The sequence below is a fragment of the Corvus kubaryi genome, unplaced genomic scaffold, assembly GCF_017639235.1.
Source record: "Corvus kubaryi isolate FWS band 111438036 unplaced genomic scaffold, C.kubaryi_AGA036_p1.0 37398, whole genome shotgun sequence".
Classification (NCBI taxonomy): domain Eukaryota; kingdom Metazoa; phylum Chordata; class Aves; order Passeriformes; family Corvidae; genus Corvus; species Corvus kubaryi.
Window position 1 is genome coordinate 25872446 of NW_024581137.1, and position 26412 is coordinate 25898857.

General features: G+C 40.6%; 2 protein-coding genes across 15 annotated transcripts; one reads left to right on the plus strand and one right to left on the minus strand.

Annotated features, from left to right (window-relative positions):
• Window positions 1-340: 340 nt before the first annotated feature.
• CBX3 (chromobox 3) lies at window positions 341-12241 on the minus strand. Of its 5 annotated transcripts, none has more exons than XM_042043100.1 (6): window positions 11167-11298; window positions 9579-9629; window positions 5693-5835; window positions 3999-4164; window positions 2534-2628; window positions 341-987 (listed from the first exon to the last, which is right to left on the minus strand). In XM_042043100.1, the coding sequence occupies exons 2-6, from the start codon at window positions 9600-9602 to the stop codon at window positions 861-863; spliced, it is 555 nt and encodes a 184-aa protein (XP_041899034.1). In that variant the 5' UTR covers window positions 9603-9629; window positions 11167-11298; the 3' UTR covers window positions 341-860. The 5 variants fall into 5 exon arrangements, with proteins under 5 accessions (XP_041899034.1, XP_041899032.1, XP_041899031.1 ...); XM_042043098.1 differs by lacking the exon at window positions 9579-9629 and adding an exon at window positions 7642-7791 and having other exon boundaries at window positions 11167-11283; XM_042043097.1 differs by lacking the exon at window positions 11167-11298 and adding an exon at window positions 7642-7791 and having other exon boundaries at window positions 9579-9603.
• Window positions 11317-25235, plus strand: HNRNPA2B1 (heterogeneous nuclear ribonucleoprotein A2/B1). 10 transcript variants are annotated; one of them, XR_006018519.1, is made up of 12 exons: window positions 11364-11561; window positions 16706-16816; window positions 17757-17903; window positions 19167-19377; window positions 19669-19770; window positions 19860-19949; window positions 20461-20523; window positions 20975-21094; window positions 21361-21483; window positions 22525-22607; window positions 23930-24060; window positions 24891-25235. XR_006018519.1 is itself a non-coding variant. In XM_042043091.1 (11 exons), the coding sequence occupies exons 1-10, from the start codon at window positions 11532-11534 to the stop codon at window positions 22584-22586; spliced, it is 1059 nt and encodes a 352-aa protein (XP_041899025.1). In that variant the 5' UTR covers window positions 11317-11531; the 3' UTR covers window positions 22587-22607; window positions 22759-23244. The 10 variants fall into 10 exon arrangements, 8 of the variants coding, with proteins under 8 accessions (XP_041899025.1, XP_041899023.1, XP_041899027.1 ...); XR_006018520.1 differs by having other exon boundaries at window positions 19860-19940; XM_042043091.1 differs by lacking the exons at window positions 23930-24060; window positions 24891-25235 and adding an exon at window positions 22759-23244 and having other exon boundaries at window positions 11317-11561.
• Window positions 25236-26412: the final 1177 nt, after the last annotated feature.

Genomic DNA, 26412 nt, shown 5'->3' on the forward strand with positions numbered 1-26412 from the left:
TTCCTAGTATGCCCGCAGAGGCTTCTTGGTCTTGTGACCAACTGTTACACCCAAGCCATGTGGTTGCCATCTGTGACTTATAGGAGTACCAAAAGCATATTCATTTTACAGAACCTTCCTAACTGAAAAAAACCCATGTCTCAGGCAGTATTCACAAAATCCCCCAACTTATAATCAAAGCCTAGTACTTGTCCAGTATTGTGGTAAGAGTAGCAGTGGGGTAATAATCAACCTACCCCCCCAAAAAACCAACTTACAGTTAAATATTTATTACAAATTGAGTTTAACATATCAAAAGTTGAGAAATACCCCGCTTCAAAAGAGTCACAGCCTATCAGTATAAAGGAAGAATATAAAACTATTTTATTGACCACTGTTCACCAGTATTTACAATAAAGTAAACAATATACAGTCTGATAACATTCAAATTACTACAAAGTTAGTTTTCACCTGGTCTTCTTAAGACCAAGTGATCCCAAATACTAAAAAGAATGACCCTACAGGTTTAAAGGGCTAGGTTTGGGTAAAGAAGATACATGCACATCAATAGTATAGAAGACTACAAAACATCTGTGAGTTTGTTTAGACATTCATTATGATTCCGTAATAACTATGGAAGTTCATCAATGTTTTATAAAAGCTTTTACCTAATATGGAGGAAGTAGTAGTATCAAATGCTCTCTTGTGATAAATGAAACAAGTTGCAGAAAGCTTTTATTTACTTGCTGTTGATGCAAAACATACTACTTCAAAAAAATATCAAATTTGAAACTTGTTAGAATGTATGCTTCTCACATTGCTAATAAATCAAATTTCAGGTTTTAATATTCTTATATATAAAAAAAAAGCAATGCAAACAATTATTGTGCTTCATCTTCTGGGCATGAATGCCAAGTTAGCCGTTCTTCATAAAAAGCGATTACAATCTGAGGACACTTCACGTTAGCTTCTTTGGCCAGCACCAGATCTGCCTCATCAGAGTCTTTCCTGATGTAGAAGAGAGCAGGATTTAAGAAGATGAATAATCAGTATTTCAGAACATTTAGCAGCTCTTGCTAAGTCCTAAGTTCTGAAAAGAATGTCAGCTAGAAATCAGTTTCCAGTATACCTTTCACTAAAGCTACCAAGACTTTCCATATTAACGGTAATGACAAGGTTTCATAGCTCCATTGTTCTTCCCTTCCCATATTTTTTACTGTTTGAAAGGAAAATGCTATTGAACAGAACTAGCTACAAGGTTACATACTGCAGTATGCAATGAAACAAGTAAAATTTGGTTAATTTTGTCTTTTAAAGGCTAATCAAAACTTCAAAGTAAGACTTAAAAATCAATAGGATGAATCTTAAGAACTGGTACTTACATGCAAATTATGTTTACTGTTTATGCAAGTAACTTCCTGTATTTCATATTGTTATTCTTGATGCTGTCTTGGGGTAACAAATCACGCTTGCCAGTCTGACATGCTTCAGATTCCATTTTAAAGTGTATGCTGCCTTGACAAGTCAGCTTTGTGCATACAAACTCGTATCTACGTTTGTTACCAACGACCAATTATGAAAAACTAATCAGCTGCAACTAACTAAACAAAAAAAAGAAGTCCTCTGTTTGATTTTGCCAATGATCCCTATAGAAATTCAAATACTCATGATCTTTGTTTTGCAACTTTTCTAAGCTTCCCCTAAAATTTACAGAGAATTTGAGAAAGCAGAAGGGAGACAATCTCCTACAACACTCATCTTCAGCAGTCTAGGCACATCCCAAGGCAAATCATGTCTCAGGAGATCACTCATTTTGACTCCATTCTGCGAATCTGCCCTTCTCAAAGGCTGTGGAAAGCCATCCTTCTTCTTATCCCACCACCTTAAGAAATCTGACTCCCAGCAAATGTCAATTCAAACTCTTGATTTCTCAACACTGGGAGGAAGCACTAATTTTATCCCACTTGTTCACACGGCAAGAAATCCTTCTCCCAACACTGCAGCTAATGAAGCTGGTCCCCACCTACCCTCCCAACAACACAAACTCCCCACATCACTCTCCCCTCTTACTAGCCCATAAGGTCAAGCCTCTCCATATTGTTTATTTTTCATCTCCACCTCTGCTTTCTTCCCTAGTTGCTTCCAATTTCACTTTGTTGCATGCAGAACAGCTGGCACTCTGCTTGGTTAAATGGTTGGCTATCCAGCAGCTGGCTTCTGCTTATTGAAACATGTAAAGCTGGATTTCTGCCTGCCATTCTCTCAGCAAGAGCATTACCAAGATCCAGTTTTTCCATACAAATGCCAATTTCCCCCTATTTTATCAGAAATTACCTTTCAAAGTAAAACTGAACCAACAGAAATGAAAGATATTTTGGGTTTTGAAGGAAGAGGGATTAAATCCTAACTGAATATATAAAGCTTGTCTTTCTAAGAAAACACTAAGGAGAGCACCAGTTTCTCTGTCTTACTCCTGAAATGAAGTTATCTCTTTAGCCTAACCGCAGCTGCCTCCCCTCCCTTCATGAACAAGAACTGTGGATATAAGACTTACCATTTCATGAGGAACATAAGCTCTCCACTGCTATCCGTAGCCCCAATTATCCGCTCAGGATCAAGACCCCTTGCAAACCCTCTTGGTTTATCAACCTATTAAGTTAAAAGATGATTATCTAGTTTAAGACAAAATTCTATTTTGGTACTAGATACATACATTTTTGTACATACATGTATGTGTGTGTATCAGAACGAAAAAAAATAGCCTTAAAACCCCATCAAATCTGTAATTACGTATTATTGTCCGAATACGACATGGATTTTTTCATGACGGATTTCCAGGCCAAGTCATTCAGATGTAGGGTAATAATAAAGGATTTTATATCCATGTTTCCAGCATTTATTTCTGAAAACACGATAGATGTAACAAATGTCTAAAATCATTTTACTAGATAAAGAACCAAGCATGGTTAGTAAAAATAACAAAAGCAGCAAAGTAAAAATGCACGCCTGGAAGTGGAAAAAACACATCCTTTCCAGCAAAACAACAGGTTTGGGTTGGCTAAGCTAACAATGAAACTGCACCCTTGGGGAACACCTCAACTCTTCTAGGTTCACTGAGATCACACTGGTGACAAAAAATATCAGAACTATTTCCTGTATTAGCTTCTTTTTAGGTTCACAATATCCTTTTAGAGACAGTGGCCACTATTGTACCAGATGAAGCTGAACAACCAACTCCATACAGAAAGCAAAATATTCTTTGTGTTATTCATGAACTATTCTTTCTGATGCCTTCCAACCTTTTTGACAGTAACCACATGTCCAACTGCTGTCTTCAGTACATGAAAATGGTTGGCAGTGTCAGCGGTTTCAAACTGCTAGTCTGAAAGTTTATGGAAGAAAATGTGAACTGTTGAAGACATTACAATGTGTGCATTACTCTGTACTTATCAGCACGAAATGCGTCAAGTTGTTCACTCATTTAAACTGAAGGAGAAATTCAGACCTCTCAGGAAAGGTAGGCTTTCTTCATTCACCCTTTCTACTCCTCCACCATCATGTCTGGTCCTAGTCAAAGTAACTGATTGGTTTTCACATTTTGCCACCTTGCCACTCACCTATTCAAAATCATATACTAAATACAAAAGCCAAACCAGAACTTCATCTTTGTTCCATTCATGTTCCATCCATTTCTCGAATATAAACTGATCACCTAATACCATTAATTAATAACTCTTAACCAGTCCTACTTTCAATTCTTCACTGAGTGTTATGGGACAATGTAAGAACTTTTAATCATCATGTCAGTCAATCATCCTTCACTTACCATTTGGACAGTCTCATTAACCACAATGAATATATATCCTTTTTTAACCACAGATCCAGATGCTATGCAATTTTTACAGTTTTAAATCAGTGTTCAGTCTCATTCTCAATGTCAACATATGTTTTTTGGGGGGATGGAGAGGTAGGGAAGAGATGCAGGGAAACAAAAACTTAGTACGTGAACATATACTTACAGAATCACGCTTTTTCTTTGATTTACTATCATCAGATTCGCTATCTGACAAAGATTTTCTTTTGGCACCATCTGTTTTTTCTTTACCAGCTTTCTGAGAGTTCAGAAAAGCTTCAATTAGCTCTGGACAATCTAAGTTCTCTTCAGGTTCCCATGTGTTGTCAGCACTGAAACATACACACATTTATGTAAAACTAGGTAAAGAAGAAAAATGTAAAACTAGCCCCATGGCTCTCCTTCATTTAAGCAAGTTCATTTTTGTCTCACTATATAAGGTAGGTTTATTAAACCCTAAGGATGTTTATCTTGCCATCTTTAATAGCCTTCATGTACTGCATTTGATGATTGGAAGAAGGACACTCCACTAGTATTGAGAAACAATGTTCTTAAACTGAAGATAACACAAAAAGCAGCTCTATTAACACCTATGTTCTCAGTGGAGTGTGAGAGTTAAGCAATCTGCACCCTCCCAAAACTTACCTGTACATTTAAACTGACTCACTTCCCTGGTTCCTCTAAAGACTGTCCATGTAAACAAACAATATGATATGAGCACTAAGACTTGCAGAGAACAGTGTACCCAGCAGTCATTACAAACAGCCTAATATATACATATATGTATTTTTAAGCTCTTAGATGCGAGGAACACTCTCAAGTTGTCTCTGAGCAGTGAATGCAACTATACCTAGAACTATCTTCTTCCTTAGCTGACTGACTGCAGGAGCAAACAAACGTGGGCAGAGCTGGACACTGCGTAAGTTTCAGTGAGTATGCATTTTGTTAACTAAAATTTTAAGAAGTCCATGAATGCTCTCCACAACCACTATGCACCTCATGCGCAAATACTGCCACAGCAGTACTGCACGAGCAGGATACCTACACATTATTTTCCAATACAATCCCTATTACTACAAGTTCAAATCAGACCCTCAAACACTAAGCATTCTGCTTTGTGCTTATGCACACATCACTACACATATTTCAGGTGCCAGAGTGCATAATGTTGCAATGCACTCACTTTGGGAGGTATACAAAATACCACCACTCCATACACAACCATTTATGCACAACTTCTAGGTGCATCACCTTCTTTCAGCTGGTAAAGCAAGCTGCCACAGAGTGTCACTGGAAGGAGGCACTACTGCATTCCTTCTTAATCAACTTCTTAAGTCTACTGTAAAGTTTTCATGTACATACATAAATCCTGGGAAAGGCACTCAAAAATTCCTTTCAGGTATGCCTAATGAAGGCAACCATTCCACAGGCAAATTCAGTTAATTTGAGAACAGTTCAGGAAAATTAATAATAAGTGAACCATCTGCTTCAGAGCTGTCTGCAGTTGAAATCCCTGCATGATTTCTTACTCAGAAGTACCATTCATGCTGCTACATGTGTAACAACTGTCAGTCTATCTTACCTTGATAGATATGGACACAAGCTCTACCAGAGTGGTAAAAGAACAATCACTAAGAACTTGGTAAAAGTCCTCGAATATTTTATACAGCGCAAACAATGAACTACATTATCTTCTATACTCGACTGTCCCACTTGACTATGCATTTATGGATGTCCTTCCCTCAAGGTTCTTTGAAGTGGATGCCCATCATCCAATCTCCTCTTTGCACAGTTGTTTCAAATCTATGATTAGTGTTTATCATTCTATCAGAAGAAGAAAAAGAAAGGGTAATGCCTTACTCTGTAAATCCTTTCCACTTCAAGTAGTATTCCACCTTTCCATTTACAACACGTCTGTCCAGGACTTTCTCCACAACAAATTCTTCAGGCTCTGCCTCTTCAACTTTTTTACCTTTGCCATTCTGTTTCTTTCCCATTTTGTGCTACAAAAGAAATTCAGAATGACATTATTCTTTTTTTTTTTTTCGCTTTACACAGTTACTTCACTGGCTTACTAATACTAAAGCCAGAAGCTCAGACTCCTTTTACATTAGTGCATGTGGTCACGTAACCTGAGCAAGACATGTTAATGTTTTGGGATTTTTTCAGTTGTTTAATGAGATACCCAAGACCAGTTTTTAAAAACGTTTAAAAAAAATTTTAAACAAATTTTTGTCCACATACTCATCGACTATACTCCCCTTAAAAATTTAATTCTCAGTGCTACATGCTCGAAACACCAGGAAGCTTCTAAAAGTTAACTCTGTGCCTGTGAAAAGGCAGAGGGCAAGGCAGAAGTAAAGAAAAGTAATAAGGTAACTGTGAAAATGCATAAAATAGAAAAGGGATGGTACTGAAAAAAAGGTGGTTTCTACTTTTTCCAAAAAAACCAAGGAGAAACTGATGGCAGCAAAGTTTATGTTGTATTGCTACAATAAGCAAAATACTCAACAATAACCCCCAACTATTGAACAGGACACATGCTAGGAACATTCCATACTGCAGTCCCTTCTCAATCTTAGCCATGCACCCATGTGACTTACAAAGACATGTCACAAAGGTGCATAAATTTAAGACTGCTAAACTTAAGTACAGCTTATACTTAACACATAAATGGAATTTTGCTAACTTACAAAACTTTTAAAGTGCTTTAAAGTTTACATTTGATATTTCAAGTAATATTCTTTAAGGTCTTAAAACAAATATTACATCCACATCATCCTCAAGGCATTCCCAGTTTAATAAGGCACAATTAAATAGTAGTAGAAGGACACATTTCAGAATTTCCTTGTTTGTAATCTTAAAAAGGTTCAAACAAGCCTATCATGTTGTATCACATTTCTGGAGGACTGGCAGACCAAAAGCAGTTTGCTTGCCATTTTGGACTGCACCCCCTAAGGAAATTGTTAAGTGGCAGCCATCAACTAAATATTAAGCTCCTAAAACAGAGTTATGCAGCACCCTAAATCAAAGTGGACAGAACTAATTCCTCACTAAAGCACTTCCTATACAACAGAAAACAGACGAGCAAATATCATGAAGCACCTCTATTTGCTTGATAGCCATTCTCTAGTCCTCTCTAACTTTGAAATTTTCAAACTTTTGGACTCAGTAGAATTTTGTCTTGATGTGGTGAAAGGTAAAAAAAAAAATGTATGTTAGAACAAAAACTGTCTTCTTTTAGTAAACTGAAGACTGGAAGATGATTCTCTTGCCAAAGCCCTGTCTTTGTACCCCTTATATTTTGTAATTAATTTTGCCCTCCCTCCCCAAACTACTTTAGTCTTTATGGTTAGCAGCCCATAAATTGAAGGTTCAAACAACAAAAAGGAGAAACGGTTTCTAGTTTCTCATTTAAACAGCAAGTTTCTGTATATATCTCACATGGCAATCATTTTGATTTGAGAGCATAGAAGAGAGAACAGAGCATGTATTTCCAATTAGATTTTAAGTGCCTGCATATCCCAGGTATATTTTGACCACAGCATTCATATCTGAAAAGTGTAAACTTAAGCACATTGGCTTTTTTTGCCTCCACAGGAAAAAGAATGCAAGACTGATATTGAAGAGAAATACAACATGAAGATGTCCAAGGCTTCTATGAGGGCAGCTTCTTTCAAAAAATGGAAGTGTGAAATAGAAAGGGGTAGATATGAGGAAAATAAACAAACAATAGAAGTAGCAGAGGGAAAAACAACAACACAGAAAAAGACAGACTCACTATACCATAATAATAACATTATAATTACTGGTGATGAGGCAAGCAGGCTACAAGTGGGGAACATCTCCATCTGTATTCTCCGTTGGACTAAAATTCTTTGATTCAATGGAAGACTGTTTTCTGGTACTCTTTTCGGCTTCACTAATTCTTGTCACTTAAAGATCAATGTTTTGGATTTCTGTATCAAAGCAACAATTTGTTTTTTTACTTTCTAAGACTTAAGTATCTTAAGTATCTTCCACAGAGGAAAATTAAATGTCATGGGGGTCTGTATTTATTTCTTGAAGTGCAGTAAGAAATAGGAAAATCAAGAGTATGCTGCTTCTGTTTTAAATATTATAGATTTAATTAGGTCTCATGCATCAGCACTGCTCTTCAAACTCTTGAGCCTATTAAAATAATACTTGATTGCAGAGCCTGCAGAAATACTGAACATGTTAAAAACCTGTACATTCTGAGATTATACATGCCCATGCAAATCTCAGCCCACAAGTGAATTGTGACATCTGACTTAAGTTAAAGCGTTCTAAATGTCCACTTGACCCCCAAAGCTCTCTTTCTCTAGGGTTGCATGTTGAAAGCTGTAACTTGGGCATTCGATCATTGAAGGCTCACGTATAGCTCATTTCTTTTTCTGCATTCAGAAGTCACATATAACAGATGCAGATCTATGGATAATCATTCTTTCTTTGAGGGGCAAGGTTAAAATACTGATGTGACACTTTGGTGTAAAATTTTACTATACAGGAGGTAAGAAAATTGGAATTACAGCTCTAGAGCTACCCTATATCCCTTAACACATTTAGGTTTTGCATGCAAATACATAACGAAGCAGAATTAGTTATGGTTCCCATGGGAACCATAACTGATTTTCCTGACCTGTGCAGCAAAATTCTCAACAACATCAAAAGATTAAAAATACTGCATTCATAGATTTTTTCCTCTCTCCAAAGCACCCCCTCCCCAAGCTGGCTAACTCCTTCTCTTCTTCAAATTAGGGATAAGTGGACAATCAATTACGAACAGAAAGTTCAGACATTCACCCTGGTGAAGTATTTTAAAACAGTACAACACAGAGGAAGCACTCCATTGCACTTCTAAGCCTGGAGTTATTACAAGTTTTTAATATATTTTGAGCTGAGTAAACCAGTAATCATTTCTGAAAATTTAAGAACAGGTCTTTTGAGTGTATTATAAACCAGTTGTTCTGCTATCGAAGTTTTGAATTGTGCACATATATTTTTTGCTTACTTCCCCATCTCAACCTCAGATATATCTCACATTATACTTCTACAATTCTGTCTTTCATGAAACTATTTATCATTATTAGTTGAATTATAACCAGCAACCAACTGCCCTTAGGAGTCCATATTTTAATGTCAAGCAAAGCTTTAGAGGACTTGAGATCCATGAATGCATCATTAAAATGGTCCAGGAGGGGTTGACATCTGATAATCTCTGCTCCTATGAAATTCAAACAAACTGTTATTTGTTAAAAATCATTTCAAAAGGCATCTTAACTATGCCACATCATTTCTCAATAACGTTACTTTTCATCTGTAAAGACTGCCTTTTGTCAGGCAAATAGTTTTCTCCAAATACACTGGGAAAAATTAAATGAGTACATGATTTAGACTTTATTTTTTACATGTATGATGAATTACATGGTATGCTGAAAGGAGTCTAAAAAAATCCTTAGTGTTTTCTATTGTAGGACAGATGAAATAGTGCAGAGTCCTTTCACACTTTTTACCCAATAAGTTTCTCTTTAGAAATCGCAGATTTATTAAAACCAAAGACAATGTCCTTTCTAGTAGCCTTACTTTCTGGATCTGAAATTTTGGTCAGAATAATGCTGGGGAGGGGAGATGTGGATGTATCTTTTAAATGGAGATGCCAAGTTATAAGTTTGAAGAAAAATATGTTGATTAAATCCTTATATACTTTAGGTGTGCATGAACTTACCAATGTAGTTTTATTGGAGGCCATTTTTATTGCAGACTTGCAGAGCTTTTACTAGAAAAATGCATGACAATTAAAAGGAAGTTTGCATTACTCAAAGAAAGGCATCCCAAGACAAGCATGGTCCTTGTTCCAACCCCCATGTATTCATTGCATACAACATTTCTTATACGGATTAAATCCAGAACAAAAAGTAGGTTACTACTTTGTCCGGTATAACCCAGTAATGCACCATTAGGCTAGCCAGGATAAACTATACTGACAAGGTGGTATATAGGCTTGAAAAAAGGTTTTTCCCAAGGCCTTCAAAAGCATAGACATGTTTCTAGGGAAAAGGGGGAGGACCATCAGGGATGCTTATTTCCTTAAACCAAATAGAACAAGAGTTCAGATTCTAGCAGTTGAAGATATACCTAAGGTATATTAACTGCAAATCTGATGGGGAACAGATACATATTTGTGGTGTAATGAATCACCCATTATTCTTATATGGTAGCAAATTCTTACAAACAGCAAATATTTATCTTAATGCAACTGTAACGTTGCCTTCTGATTCTCAAGTTTGCAAGAGTTAAGGTCCTAGAGCAATATTAACTCAGCTAAAATGTACATACTACACATTTAACCTACGTAAATTACGTTGAACACAATCCATCCCCTTTTCCATGTCATTTCTCATACCGACCAGCTCCATAGGCATGTACTATCCCCGCCCCGCAGTGAGCTATATAACTGTTAGAATTCCCCATATGCCTGGGTAAGGCAGAAAAGTCCTTTAAGGCCAGAAAGCCTCCCGGCCTCAGCAATCCCGCCCAATCCTCCCCTGACACGGGAGGTGGATTTTGGCAGTCCCATGGGTGGTGAGTAGGCGACGTGGGAGAAGGGCCGGGGCCAAGGCGCCAGTGCGGAGGGTCTTGCCTTGTGTCCCTCCGCTTGAAAGGTAGCAGAAAGGGGTAAAAAAACCCCCGAACCAACAAAACCAGTAACAAACCCCCCACCAGAAAAGAGGCAGCCCTGCGGAGGCCTGCTGCGGGCGGCTGCGCCTCGGGCCTGCGGCGGACGCACATGAGGCCGGCGGGGCCGCCCCGGGCGAGGTAACGGGGACGGAGGCCCCGGGCCGCTCCCGCCGCCAGTGACAGGGCCTCTTCCACGCCGTTTTCCCCCCGCCCCTCCACGTTTCCCCCAGGCCGGGCACACGCAGGGACCGCCGGCGGGCCGGCTTTGTCTGCCGCGCGGGTGCCGCTGCCCCCGCCCCCGGCGCTGCCCTCCCTTCCCGGGGCGACAGCGCCCGCGGGTCCGGGGTCCCCTTCCCTCCCTCCCCCCCCGCGCGAGTGCCGAGGCCCCGACCCCCCGGCAGCCCCGCTCCGCCCGCCACCCCCCACCGCCAAGGAAGCGGGGGTGGGGAAGAAGCGGCGGTGGGGGGAGGCGGGTGGACTGCGCTCCGCATCTCCCCGCGGCGGCCCGCAGCAAGCCGCAGAGGAAAGGGGAGTCAGGGAAGGGGACTCGAGGGTGAGTGGGGTGAAAGGAGGCAGCTGCAGCGAGAGAAAAGAGGGGGAGAGAGAGAGAGAGAGAGAGAGAGAAGGATACAGACTTCAATGGTGCCCAGCGGCTTGGGTCTCCCGTCTCCTCCTCGCTCCCGCCCTGCGCGCACTGAGCGGCGGCGGCAGCAACAGCGACATCCGCGGGGGGCTGAGGCGGGGGGTGGGGGCAGGGAGGGAGAGAGAGAGGGAGGGCGGGAGGCGGAGGGCGGGGAGCGGCGCGGCGGCGGCTGGGCTGGGCTGAGCGAGCACTGCGCGCCGGCGGCTGTGACGGGGCAGAGCGCACGACGCCGCCGCCGCCTACGCGCGAGCCGCTACAACCTCCGACCGTCGTCGCCGCCGGCACAGGAGGGGGGCCAAGACGTCTCTCCAACGCGGGGCGAGCGCAGGACCGCGCCAGGCGTCCAAAAGAAGGAAGATGCCTCGCGGCGACAGGGAAAGCGACTGGGTGAGCCCGGGGAAGCGGAGCGGGCTGGCGGACCCCGGGCGCTGCAGCCGCCATGATGGCTGCCGATGTGAATGCGGGCCGGGCCGATGCTGCCCGCCGCCGTGGAGGGGGGCCCTCGGTCGGTGCGGTAGGGCGGCTCCCGGGCGCGGGGAGGGCGGGCGAGGAGCGCCGGAGTGGGTTTGAAGCTCGTTTGGAGGGACCCCCCCCCCCCCCCCCGCTTGGAGCGCGGCCATTTCCCGCGTTGCGGCGGGGAGGCCCGGGCGTGAGCGAGGGGCGGGGGGAGGGAAGCGGGCTCGAAAAGCAGTGGGGCTCTGGGGCCTCAAAATTCATTCATAAGTGGGAAAAGGGGTCGGGGGAGTCGGCTGGGGAGGCTTCGCTGCAGGCGGGAGATCGCGGGTGGATCCGCGGTGAAGCTGAAAGGGAGGGGGAGCAGAGGGGGCGGGAAGAAAGGAGCCGCTCCAGCGCCATTTCCCTGGCGCGCGGGGCGGCAGCACTCACCCTTTGTCGTGGTGCGTGCAGGGCCGCCGGAGATAGAAAAAAGGAGGGCAGGGAGGGAGGGGATGAAGGAGGGGACGAGAACAGAGCGACGGAGCGGGCGGCGCGGGGTAGAGCGGAACGGGCTGCGGTGAAGTCCGCCTCCCTTCGCGGGGCCCCGCGATGTGTCGCGCTTGTGCCAAAATCTGTGTACTTCTCACTTCCTCCTGCCCGGGCGGAGGGGGAAGGGGGCCAGGGCGAGGTTTCGGGGGTGCGCTGTCCCCCGCTCGTTCCCTGCCATTACTGCAGGTGTGGGGGGCCGATGCGTGGCCGCCCCCGGTTGATACTAATGCCGAGGTTTCAGCCTTCGGGGCCTTTTGTCAATTTCCGGAAAAAACAAACAAAAAAGTGACACCGTGCCAGCGGCGTTCGAGGCCGCTTCGGCTGCGTTCGGGCACGTCTCGCGAGCCTCTCCGTTGTCGGAAAGTGCCGAGCGGGCTGAGGTAGTCGATGACTTGCTGCGTCTTTCTCTCCGGAAATTGCCGAGGTGGCGCCGAGCGCCATTTTCGTGTGCTGCGGCAGGTTCCGGAAATTACCGAAGCGAGCCGAATGGGCTGCCATGCCTGGTTCGGCTTTTTCCGGCGGCTGTCGAAGCGGATAAGCTCGACGACTACGGCTCCTTCGGCTCATTTCGGAGACGGCCATTACTAACGGAGTCGGTGACTTTTCATTACATGATAAAAACACGTAGGGGCGTTATTCAGAACTGCAGCCCCTTTGGAGATACTTAAGCTCCACATCCTGGCTTTTTTTTTTTTTTTTTTTTTTTTTTTTAAAATTAATTAAACCTCGGAAGTGAGCCCGGACTGGAGAAGGAGGGCGCTAACACTACGCGGAGCTGAATTTCAAATTACGTAACAGCTCAGGCAGCCATTACCGACCGGTTGTACGGCACTCTCGAGCAGGAATACGTAAACCATGAAGAACATGGTACGTGGGATGGGAGGATTTAGAGTTTGCTTTTAAGGAGGGAGACGCGTTTGCTTGTGCAGACAGAGTGAATTTTTTCGGGGCTAGGAATTACAGGAACGCTTGAGTCGTCCGCGCAAGTCCGGGCGCCGCTGCCGGTTCGCAACATGGGGCGGATGCTGGATGTCTTTGCGCAGAGGAAGGTTCTGGAAGCGGCGGCTGGGGCTGGCGCGCAGCCGGGCAAGGCGGCGGAAGCTGCGGTAACCGTGCACGGTGGACAGCGCGTTCTTAAGCCCGTGGCCATGGGTGTTAGCTGCGCTGTTGCTGAGGTGGAGGAGGAGGAGGAGGGGGATTCGGAGCTCCGCGGGCCGGGGGCAGTCTTGGCCCCACGAGGCGTTGAGCGGCCGAGGCGGCGCTGCGGGTAATGGCGGTGGCGAGGGGGAGGGGTAAAATGGCGGCCTGGCCGAGACTCGCGACTGCGAGGGGCAGTGGGGATCGCTTTGGGAGAGCGGGTAGGGCGGGGGCCAGCTGTAGTCGTCTAGTATTTGCGGGGGCGAGGAGTGCCGGAGAGGTCTTGGTACCGTGTGTGTAGGTGCACGCTAGAAGCGGTTTGCAGTGCTCTCCCTGGAGGCGGCGGCTGCTCCCGGGCGCCATTTTCCCCGCCCGGCTCGGGGCCGCGGTGTTCCCCCTGCCGCCACATGGCGGAGCCGGCGCGGCCGCTGCGTCCCGGCCGCTGCAGGCGGCGGGTGAGCAGCCGCTGAGGGATTGCAGAGCGCGGGAGTTCAGGGATGCCCGTCGCTTGTCTCCGTTAAACATTTGGTTACCCGGGTTAATTCCGCGGTCAGCGTGGATTGTGTGTGCGCACGTTAGTCCTGTATGAGACACCTTTCCTTGCTCCGGTAATGACTTTTCCAGTAAAGGCTGTGCGTTTTCCAGTCCTTTCAAGTTGGTTTAAGCCCGTGAAGGAAAGCTTAAAATACGCACGGATGAAGATCCTACGGAGGTTGTAAAGATTTCTTCTGGCGCTCGGTTCCTGGATGTACTGTGGAAATCTTGAAAGAGGTGTTACTTCCAGGTTTTATGTTGTGGCCCTTCGTGGCTATGAGGTGTCAGTGTCTTTACGAAAGAAAAGTATTTTCTTCAGGATTCTGAGAGGTACTGGCATGATGATAATTACTGTTGTACATTTTATACCTTCAGCACAAACTTCAGATGGGCAGAACTCTCTGGGCTCAGGTGGGACAGTTTAGTGTTAGGCTAACCAGAGCTTCTTGAAACTGACACATTTAAGACAAACAGCTTCTCCGGATCTGGAGATTGTTGCGCGCATTAGTGGAGCAGCATGTTTGTGCTGTTTTCGCACAGTGGTTTTCATTAAAGAACTGGTAATGAGTTTCATTACTGCTGTCTTCTGACGTGTGTGGTGCCTAGATGTTCTGGGCATGACCCGAAATACGTCTGTAAAATGCATTACTATTCTGTTCAACGTCTGTTACTAATGTGTGTTGTATTTTTGTCATTGTTACAGCTGATAGATTCTGTTCTTCCCTTGCATTTCGTTTACAGGTTTATAACTTTTCAGGAGTAAACGTAACACCTATTGGAAAAATCCTACTTGCCTACTAAATTTTCTTGATTCTCGTATTTTTGTTATAATGTACTTTGTTAAATGCATGGCAAATGATAATACAGGGGAAAGTGACTTTTGTGGGCCTATGAAACTGTAAGCAAGTGGTCCCTAATTCTCAAGCAGCAGAACTAAAGGGAGGATTTTTTTTTTGCAGTATTGCTTAAAATTTTTTCTTTGCCAGCATACTCAAAATTAATAAATAGTAGTATGACGTACAATGAACATACGATTTTTTTAGTACTGGTCTGGTATGCAGCATTCTTTGATTTGTTCCTTTTATGTGATGAGGTGAAGGGAAATGACTTAAAACACGTCTGCTGCTTTTAAAAACTTGCCTCATTTTGCCTGTCTGTGCAAGGAGGAGACAGTACTAGCTTTCTTTATGTTTCTAGAAGAAAAAAAAAAGCTAGATCCAACAGCAGATTCCAGGTATTTTCAAGAGAAATTGGAATTGATCAGTCTCACAGTATATATTTGGAGGGGGGAGGGGAGAAAGTTGACTTCCTTGTCAGACTGCAGTATGTCAAGCTGGTAATATGGAGGTGTATTTTGAAAAAAACTTGGTTGGTTACTGCCTACTCTAATTGTCTTCCTGTTACATGCATTTAGATCCAGGCCTGCCTTGGGCAACTTCAGAAAACGTGTTGGTCTACACGTAAATTGGCTTAGTAATTCTAAAAGCATATGTGCACTGAAGTATTTTGCTTGTTTTCTTAGTCTCATTGTTTTTCTGGTTTCCTTTTTAAATTTATCTTAATGCGTGTTGCACAGTTAATAATGCTGTGTTTGTCAATTACACCTACTGGTGCAATGTTTGAATTGTATAAAAAGCAACCACCACACTAAAGAAAACACACAACCAATCACCCAAGCAGAATTTCTTGCTTTTTGAAGTTAGTTACCAGTATAAAGCTGAAGTAATTGGGTTTGAGTTCTCTTGTCCCTAGGAGAACAGTTTGCTTGAAAACAACATTCTGAAATAATAAATTTGTGGAAGAGGACTACTTTTTAGTGCATTTTTTAATTGTTTGGCATAAAATTTCGACATGTATGGACTAGTGATACTATTATATTGTATATTTTCTATTGTATATAGAAAATGGCAATTAAGATGCCTGCTTTGTATAAAAAGTTACTGTAAAAGTGTTTTGAACTGGTAGAAGTTGGAAGGTTGTCCTGCTTTAGTTTACCACTAAATCCAAAATAGTAAATGCAATGCCTAGTTACTGGTTTTGTTTTTTGTTGGGTTTGTTTGGGGTTTTTTATGATGCACTTGTCATTGGAAAAGAGATCTCTGCTGAACAAGTGCAGTGATAATTTCTCTGCAAGGAAATTAGGTCTTACTGGAAGCAAGATTTATATTAGTGGATATGAATACATATTATTCACATTTCTATTTTAAAGGGAATTATTTTAATATTGCTTGTTGAGAGTGTATGGGCTTGTTGCTAATTCAAATGGTGTGGGATCCCAGATTCATTTTACAGATGCTTGACTTCAATTTGTTTTGGTAATTATGGAGAAAATACTAATTGTTAATCTGTTTCAGAACACCTTTAGATGTATTTATTTTTACTCTTAATGCCTTAGATGAATAGTGTGGTAGTATTTATGTAAAACAATTTAAGCCAGAATGGTTTTTGAAGATGAATGTTACCTGGGATAGACTGAGACAGTATGAATTAATTCATATTTTCTGTATTAAAAACAAACCCCAAAGTTCTCATTTTCTTTAAGAAGCATCTCATATGGGTCGTTGAGAGGAATATTCTGGAAGTCTTCAGGTGTGGTCTCTTGTTCTTGATATCTAGAGGGAGAGACAGGAAAAAGGGCTAAAATAAAAATTGTATTGTAAAAGCGGACCTGTAGAATTGCATAAAAGGTTAACTTTTTTAATAGGGGTAGAATGTTTAGAAGAGCCAGGTATTGTTTTGAAAGTAAGTCTTACTGAAAGTTTTTGACACTTAGGAAAATCTTGGCTAGTATCTGCCAATATATAAATATCATTATGTTTACTAATGCAGAAGAGGTGTTTTAAATTATATTAATGTAATCTTTTTTTCTGTGGCAGAGGGAAAAGGAGCAGTTCCGCAAACTGTTTATTGGGGGCTTAAGCTTTGAAACCACAGAAGAAAGCTTGAGGAGTTACTATGAGCAATGGGGAAAGCTTACAGACTGTGTGGTAAGTTTAGCGTACTAATACGTACCAATGGCATGGAATATATAGGAATTTTAGACGGGGAGTTTGTTTTGTGGTTAACTTAGAGAAGACAGAATATTAAATTTTAATTGTACAGTTGGTTTATACACAGTTCAGTCCATTGTAGCAATGCATACATTTTTCCCTTGCAAATTTGACAGTTAGGGAGCATTCACAGTGTTTTCTATAAAATGCTCCCAGATTATCTATAACCACTGATGTCAACAGTTCAACTGTGGTATCATTGGCTGTAGTGCATTAGGAAGTGCTTATACAGAGCGCTATTATATCTCTGTGGTTGGTAACATTTGGCAAAAAGCTGATATTGTGGTAAGTAGTAAGCAGCCTCAGTAAAGCTGGAAAAGGATGTCTGTCTCTGTGGTGTTTTCACAGAGCCATTAAGGTTAGCGGAAACCATTTAGGTCATCTACTGTTAACCCAGCACTGACAAGTTCATCACTAAACCATGTCCTCGAGCGCCACATCTGTGTGTGTCTTTTAAGTACCGACAGGGATGGTGGCTCTGCTAGACGTTCTCTGCTGAGTTTGTCTTGGGAGTAGTAAATATATATATTACATAACACAGATTTAAAGTGTGTGGTCTTCCTGAAGCTTAAAAGAAATTATGTGTATGATTTTTTTTTTTTTTGCAAAAGCAAACATAAATATAAATGCACCTCACTGATCTAGCAGCATTTCTGAGTTAACTGAGTCCTGGAGGACAACAGTGGTTTAAATTTCTTTGATCCCAAGCAGTGCCATCCATGTATTAAATCAGCAGTCTGCTACTTCACTATAATTGTGTTTTGAAATCAAATCAAGGAAAATGTAAGTTAAGCTTACACAGTTACTCCAAATACTGTTAGCAAAAAGCTTAACATGAGACAGGTATAAATGGTTTAAATGTGTTTATTGGTTTTAGGTAATGAGGGATCCTGCAAGCAAAAGATCAAGGGGGTTTGGTTTTGTAACATTCTCTTCCATGGCTGAAGTTGATGCAGCTATGGCTGCAAGACCTCACACGATTGATGGGAGGGTGGTTGAGCCTAAGAGAGCTGTGGCCAGAGAGGTAAGTATGGCTTTGAAAGCAGATGCTTCTCATGCTTTGAAAAATACCTGTTTTGGTCAGACACTTTGTTTTTGTTTGAAATTGCCTGGGTTATATTACCTAATTAAAGGCCAGAGTTGGGGCACTGTTTCCCACACTTCTGGTCTCTTACATAAATGTCTGTTATTACAGTGAATTATTAGGTTATTCTGGTTGTGGAATTATATCTGCAAGGGACACATCTGGGGTTTGAAAACAGTGTTGTAGAAAACATGTTGAATACTGTAATTATGCAAAGTAACTCTTCTCTGGAATGGTTACAGTTACTAAGGCTCAAATTAATAAACTCCTGTCAGTCTCTCTGACTCCTCCAAGATGATCTTGGGGTATTTCTAAGAGGTATATAAAAACAGAGAATGTAGTGGGGAAACTTTTTTCCAGTGGTGATGTCCAGAATCATCTGTGGATTTGTGCTGATTTTAGCCCCAGGCATACTTGATTTCAGTTTCAGGGTACGAATTAGGGGTATGTATACAGGAACAAGGTGAACCTGTAAGCCAGGTTACTGTGGCACAGAGGCACTTGAGGAGCAAGTGTGGATTATAAGGCAAGTTCTGTTCACCACATGGGAGCTCTGGGAGGCTTTACCAGATTAAGGTTGGACCAAGGTGTTTAATATATTTGAACTGATAAATTGGAATTGAATGAGCTGTCCCAAAGGTATGGGGAAATGGAAATTGTAATCACAGGTACCCCTGTTACCTACCCCAGTTTTCTTTCCATTCTCTGCAGAATGTAGGGTTGGTTAGCATTTTTAAAAAAGTAGTTGCAGCAGCACGTGTGCATACTGTCTGAAGGGGTTAAAATGCATATCCTGAACTCGGTGAGGTTGAAGGACCTTGATACAAGTGGAATGTGTATTGATGCTGTTGGGGAATTGGGCAGAAGAAGCTGATGCATCTTTGTTTAAACAATTACAAGAATCATGCTCTAACTTAACTTACTAAATACTTGCAGTTCTTTCAAATGGGTGATGTGTGTTTTTTTTCAGTGCTTTTAAGGCTTTGACATAAAGAGGAGAGGTAAAACCTCCAAGTAACCCTGTGTTACTTCCCTCCCAGAAGGCCCCCTACACAATCTTTCAAGGCCGTGACTCATAAAAGGGCTGTCCCTCTGTGCTTGAAAAATCCTAGTTTATCTGAATTCTATTCCTGAAATCCTAGCAAAATAGTGCTTTGCCAAATTGTTTTTCTTTGTGCTAATTTAAAGAGTTCTTTTAAACAGGAATCTGGAAAACCTGGTGCTCATGTTACTGTGAAAAAACTATTTGTTGGTGGTATTAAAGAAGACACTGAAGAGCACCACCTTCGTGACTACTTTGAGGAATATGGAAAAATTGACACTATTGAAATCATTACTGACAGACAGTCTGGTAAAAAGAGAGGGTTTGGATTTGTTACATTTGATGACCATGATCCTGTGGATAAAATTGTATGTAAGTAATTTCACTCTTTCCTTTGATAATATTAATTCTTGCAGCCTTGGTGGTTTTGTAAAGCTAAACTTACAGATACTGGGATTAGTTGTGTGCCTGTATATTTGCTACGTCATAGGTTGCTGAATTGCGTGGGAACGTGTATTTCAAATAAGTACTGTCATCTTTGTTTAAAAATCATTTGGTATTTTGTGTTCTTCCATATTATTCAGAATGTGTATGGATTGGAAGTCTGATATCTGACTTGTTGCCAGTTAAATGCTGATAGCCTCTTACTTTGTATGGTTACAGTGCAGAAGTACCACACCATCAATGGCCATAACGCAGAAGTAAGGAAAGCTCTCTCTAGACAGGAAATGCAGGAGGTTCAAAATTCTAGGAGTGGGAGAGGAGGTAATTACAAGTAATGGTTAATGGTTTGTGGTTGATTTTTCTGTTCACTTTCCACAATCTTGCTACTTACAAGTGTTGAACTGTTACAGGGAACTTCGGTTTTGGTGATGCTCGTGGAGGTGGTGGCAACTTTGGTCCAGGACCTGGCAGCAATTTCAGAGGGGGAGCCGGTAAGACAGGCATGTTTGTAGCATTTACATTTTTTACTTTATTAATACTGTCTTTCTGGTTCTGGATAACTTTGTATGCTCTAGTGCTGTTTAATTTAAATGCAGCTGTAGCAGTTGAAATAATTTTTGGGAAAAGTAATTCGCAAATGAAGTTGTGTTTTGGTTTTTTTGTTTTGGTTGTGGTGTGGTTTTTTTTTTTTTTGTTTTGTTTTGTTTTGTTTTGTTTTAGCTTTTATTGAAAGCCAAAAGTGACCTAAACTGAATAACTTGTTAACATCAGAGATTCTCTGATTCTGTGCAGTACTTGCCTGACCTTTTAAAACTGGGTACTGTACAAATGCAAGAAGAGGGAAAATGTAGAGCGATGATTGGATGTTTCACTTCTGTTTTTCTGAAGTTAATTGTACATGTTCTTAATTGATAATTTCTGAGATTTAGTTCTTAGGGTCATAAGGGTTTGAGAATTTGATGAGTTTGCTACAGGTAAATTGAAATCCTTTGGGTTTTTTTCTCCCAATAGACGGATATGGAAGTGGCCGTGGATTTGGTGATGGATATAATGGATATGGTGGAGGACCTGGAGGTTAGTTTGCTGTTGTGATGATGTATTTTTCTCTTGTTAGGGAACACTGCCATGTTTATATTAATCACCTGAGCCATTTTCTTGGCTTTAAGAAGCATACGTGGTTCTTGGCTTATGTCAAACTTCCATATGGCAAACTATATGGTTATTCCTTGCACAACTATTCTTTTCTTTAAGATAGGAGTGGGTCTTAAATTTCTTGAAAAATGAAGATTTTAATTAAGCCTTTCAGTTGAGGTCTTTAGGCATCTGAGTGGTGGGGTTTGGTCACAGTTCAGTTAGGGTGGGAGTCGGTATGTGCTTTAAAAAATACTGTTCATAGAAATTTCTTTACAAAACTACCTTTTTCTTTCTCTTTGTTCTTCTAAACAGAAAAAATATACTTAGTTTGTGTATCATTTGAGTGCCCTCTATATTGAAAAGTTCATTTAAAGGGATTATGTTGTCACAGGTGGCAACTTTGGTGGCAGTCCTGGTTATGGAGGAGGAAGAGGAGGTTATGGTGGAGGAGGACCTGGATATGGCAACCAGGGTGGGGGCTATGGAGGTGGTTATGACAACTATGGAGGAGGTAATATTTGGGCTTAAAATGTTCAAGCATTTCAGTTACTGCAAGTCACTTGAGGCTGGGGGGAGGGGTGTTTGTAAATGTTGCCTAAGGAAGCTGTTGTTTTTCACATAGTAGGAAATAAAATGAAAACACTGTTTGGTGCATGCACTGCTGGAATACCTATGTGATTTTGCACTTTATTTAGAATTTCTATAATGAGGTAACTTTGAGTGTTTGTATCCATTTTAGCTCATCTAGGTATTTCCACTTTTGTGTTGATAATACAGGCAATTATGGAAGTGGAAACTATAATGATTTTGGGAACTACAACCAACAACCTTCAAATTATGGTCCGATGAAGAGTGGAAATTTTGGTGGCAGCAGGAACATGGGTGGACCATATGGTGGAGGTACTGTATATGTCCTGACTTTCCTTGTAGCCGGAGTGGGTGGGCTTCTAGATCTTTGGGGAAATAGAAGAGAAGACAAGACATGGGGTAACTGTTTTAAACTAAAAAAAATGTTAGACTGAGATCAGATATTAGGAAAAACTTCATTGTGAGGGTGATGAGGCACTGGAACAGGTTGCTCAGAGGGTGGTGTGAGTGCCCCATCCCTTGCAGTTTTCAAGGCAGGGTTAGATGGGGCTTTAAGCATTGTAGTCTAGTGAAAGATATCCCTGCCCATGGCAGAGGGGTTGGAACTAGATGACCTTGAAAGGTCCCTTCCAACCCAGGTCATTCTGTATGATTCCAAGATGGATATGGTAGAAATTGGATAACTTCTGCAACAGATGGACTGCAGTGCCTGTGTTCTTTCTGCAAGTTGGCTTCAGTGTCTCATCTTGAGATTGTAAAGCTTGTCTCAGGGAAAATTAATTATTTTTAAGCAATTATAAACTAAGTTTTTCCACAGTGTTTTGCAATTTCAAGTTGAAAGATTTTATTTCATGTTCTTTGCTGTCAGCTCACACTATTTGTGGAGAGTTTAATTACTTAATCTCTAGCATATTTGCTGGGATTTCTTTTTATCCTTCTTTTGTGTCATTTTTTTCTGACACTTCTGCTTTTTGTTGTCTGAATGTTACTTAATATGGACTATAAAGCTTGTGAAATGGAAACTGAAACATGAAGCCCTTTCTTGTAAGGTTTATCATGCAAACAAAGTCAGCCCTCACAGGCTCAATCCAGCACAGTGCATCAAATTACGTGTGGCAGTGTTGAATATTCTAAGATTTCAGCAGGTAGTTGCTTCCTGTGGCACTCCTTGGAGGTTATTTAGAGGAAGACAGTGAAATGTTAGAAGTCTTTGTTGTATATGCTGTTGCTGGAAGTAAAGCAGATGTTACTCTTCGTTCAGTCAAGCTTTGGTTGATTGTTCCAGTCAAAAACATTCCTAGATTAAAAAAGTGTTGTGATGGGACCATTCTGTTTCTTGTTCTGCAATTGCAGGAAACTATGGTCCAGGGGGCAGTGGAGGAAGTGGTGGATATGGAGGGAGGAGCCGTTACTGAGTTTCTTCAAGCATGCCATGGGTAAGTATGTTTATAAGTGTTAAAATTGCAGTGATTCTTGAGAGTAGCTGCAGGAGTTAAAAGCTTTTTAGGATATTATCTTTCCTTTAAAAAATGGTTAGATGAATAATTTCATAACCTATTTTTTTACTCTTTACTTCTGTTGAAACAGGCTTCACTGTATAAATAGGAGAGGATGAGAGCCCAGAGGTAACAGAACAGCTTCAGGTTATCGAAATAACAATGTTAAGGAAACACTTATCTCAGTCATGCATAAATATGCAGTGATATGGCAGAAGACACCAGAGCAGATGCAGAGAGCCATTTTGTGAATGGATTTGGATTATTTAATAACATTACCTTACTGTGGAGGAAGGATTGTAAAAATGCCTTTGAGACAGTTTCTTAGCTTTTTAATTGTTGTTTCTTTCTAGTGGTCTTTGTAAGTGTAGAAGCATTCCTTTGATAATGTTAAATTTGTAAGTTTCAGGTGACATGTGAAACCTTTTTTAAGATTTTTCTCAAAGTTTTGAAAAGCTTTTAGCCAGGATCATGGTGTAATAAGACATAACGTTTTCCTTTTAAAAATTTAAGTGCGTGTGTAGAGTTAAGAAGCTGTTGTACATTTATGATTTTAATAAAATAATTCTAAAGGAAATATTGTGTAATTTTAGATTTTTTTTTTAATACTGTAAAATAAGGCAAGGAGTGGGTAGTATAAGGTCCCACAAATAATACAAAGCTATTGTTGTACGTGTAAAATTTAATGCTGGTGAGAAAAAAGTATGTTGTCTGTAAATTACCAGGTTTAAAATATCTAGGTAACTTAAGGGGTATCTCTGCAAGGAGAAACACCTTTTTAGATTTTTTAGATGCTGCTTCTTCAATGGCAAGGAAAGGAAATACCCCCAGCAAGGTACTCTTCCAGGGATGCAGGTCTAGTACAAGAGAACTCTTGAAAACGTCACTAAAAGTTCAGCCAGTCTTAAAAAGCTGTGCTGTATCTCTGCAAAGCTTTAACTACGGTAGATTGTTTATAAGGATGGCAACGAAGGCTGAGGGTGTAGAGCAAAATAGTTCTAAGCTTCAGTTAAACTTCTTTAGGTAAGATCTTATTTACTTTTCCTTTCTTAATGTTTCAAAACCAAGAAACTAATAATGTATGACAGTATTCTTTCAGTATAGTGATTATCGTTATGTAGTTTAACATAGCAATCTTGAGTTAACAATTACAAATTGAAAAGAAACTTGTGAATCCTGTTTTCTTGTATTACTAAATTTTTTTACAAAAAAAAATTGTTAATTTCAGCTACTTAACATATTTTTTTCCTACTGGAATCTAGCTATGATATGAACCCTGGACAAGCATAGACTGCTGCCACTGTACACTGCTACAGTTGAACAAATGAGACCTGCAAGTGTCCATTAGTAAAGCTTTGCAAGGGTTCCATCCCTGGTGTTGGTAGTTAAAATGGTAGGTCACAAGTTAATTAAATCATACAACTTTATTTTTGCATCCTGCAACATTTTCTTTTTTCTTGGGAGTCTATGCATTATGGTGGTTGCAAGGTAATGCAATGAAGGTAGTTCTGTGCTGTTGAAAATGAACTATGTTGTTATGTGTCTTGTCTGCTGTAATCTATTTTATATAACACATTTCATCCTGAAGGTTCCCAAGTAACTGTAGACTGTTTACGTGTAAGGAAAAATTGCACCACAGAATACATCTGCCTCTGTGAAGGAATGTGTCGTCCATTCTTTTAACAACTGCATAAGCAGTTCTTTAGGAGGGGAAGTGAAAACTTCAAATGAAACTGCAGGTGGTATTTCATAAGTGTACAATGTATTTATGTAAATTGGAATTTGGCTAGAATGTTGAGGTTTCCACCATTTTTTATAGTTCTTGCAGCTAACAAACCTTAGTGCCAAATTTAGTCAGCCTTACTCTCACTGCATTGAATGTTTGCACCTCAAATTAATGGAAATTTATCAAGTAATGAATGAGTTACTCAGAGTAAGAGTGGCATACTCTACTAGATTTGGTTTTTAAATAAAAATCAACAAAACCTACCAAAAAAAAAAGGCAACCAAAAATGCCTTCATTTCAAAGTTCATTGCCTTTAAAAGGCTACCCATTGAAGAACGTGGACTCAGCTAACAAAAGTCCTGTTCCTTTTGTGTTAGACACACCAGTGAACTGCTTATACTTATTTTTTTTAAAAATGGCTGAAGTTCCCCTATTGGTAATTTGGTTTAGACATATGTGATAAACATCTTCAGATACACTTTTTTTTTCTTTGGCAGGAAGGTGCCATGCTGCAGGTAACTAATGAAGAAGTGGTCAACCACAGAAACGCTTCAAGAAATAAGAAATTCTGTATCATCAGAAAATAGTTGTTTTTGCTGCCTTCATTAAAAATCTAGAGGTTAAATGAATACTGATAAAACATCACAATTAGTACAGCTCCCTGTAATGATGGGTTTTTTAAATTATAGTAATAATGTCTTGTAAACCTTTCGAATAAAATTCAGATTCGTTAGGAGAAACAAATCACTAATGTTAAAATAGCAAGCATTCTGTGAGTAGAAAGTTTAACTACATATATTTATAACTTTCATAGCTTTAAAATAAAGTATTTTTATACCAAAGTAGTTCTAGTGTAATGCTTAATAAAAAATTAGTGTGTATCTAACATTAAATAATGTTTATGTTTAGACCCTTTCATGATTTGAAACATTCCATTTTGAGGTGAATTTAAAAATCAGTTTGACAAGTGTGTTCATGGAACTTGTTTCTCTGACCATAGGCATCTGTTCTCTGTTGGGAGAAACAGTGCTGCAAATTTAAAGTGCTGATGTCTTTGCTGTTGGACACAAGTGCCTAAAAGTAGCTTTTTTTGGCTGTGTTTTATATTATCTCATACTTTCCTGTTAATGAAACTAATGACCTAAGTCAGTTTGTCAGATTGCAATAGGACAAGAGCTTTATTCTTTTCATCTCTAAAGAGCTTTAAGTGTGAACAAAGACAGACTGACTGAAATGTAGAGTTCCTGCTGTACAAAACTGTATTACCAATAGGTGCATCTGGGGGCGGAAAAAATTACCAAAACAAAAAATCCCAAACCAAACAAAACCACTAAAACACGAAGTGTGAGCTTGGGAAAGCTTCAGAAGTGTATTTAAGGGAAGGTATCTTGAGGTTATACTGTTTTAACCACTTATCTTCATACATGGTTTATTCAAACTTGAAATTTATATACTTTGGCAGAATCATCATGACTTTAACCTTTATAATACTGTTTAAGGATTCACGTACAATTCTTTTCTGTTTCTTAAGTTAAATTTTGAAGTATTTGCATAGGTAACCGGTGGGCTGCAACGGAAGCAGAACATGAAGACGCACAAACCTGCTTTACTTTCTTCTTTCCAACAGAATGACCAGATCATAAGGAATTTGCCTTCTTTCCTATAACTTAGATGTAGTTGATGGAAGTTTTTTCTTTCAGTTGCCAAGTCCACATTCATATACCATTTAAAAAAACAAAACTACTTCAAAGGGCAGTAATTATTTTTCTATTTGAGATGCTACTTCAGTAGTTTTGCAATAAGGTTTAAAATTTATTCAAGTGTATTTTCCATAATAAGGATGTTCTTATTTTGATCAGTTGGCAGTGGGGGAAGGCAGTGTATAGGGGGACAGCGCTGTGCAAGAATGAAGTTACTGGATATTTTAACGGCTTGAAAACCTGGTGTATTTAAGTTTCCTTATGTTCTTTTCTCTTGGTATGGTCTTAAAGAGTTACGGCAAGTGACAGTCACAAAGTT

Excerpts from the sequence above, each read along its gene's own strand:
- CBX3 (XM_042043098.1), bottom strand. The coding sequence starts at position 7,683 with ATGGAGATGTTCCCCACTTGTAGCCTGCTTGCCTCATCACCA. Across the intron at positions 4,165-5,692 it reads AAGTGGAAAGGATTTACAGA|TGCTGACAACACATGGGAAC; the intron begins GTAAGGCATTAC and ends TGTATGTTTCAG. Across the intron at positions 2,629-3,998 it reads CAAAGAAAAAGCGTGATTCT|GTTGATAAACCAAGAGGGTT; the intron begins GTAAGTATATGT and ends TTAACTTAATAG.
- HNRNPA2B1 (XM_042043091.1), top strand. The coding sequence starts at position 11,532 with ATGCCTCGCGGCGACAGGGAAAGCGACTGG. Across the intron at positions 11,562-16,705 it reads GCGACAGGGAAAGCGACTGG|AGGGAAAAGGAGCAGTTCCG; the intron begins GTGAGCCCGGGG and ends TTTCTGTGGCAG. Across the intron at positions 19,771-19,859 it reads TTCTAGGAGTGGGAGAGGAG|GGAACTTCGGTTTTGGTGAT; the intron begins GTAATTACAAGT and ends GAACTGTTACAG.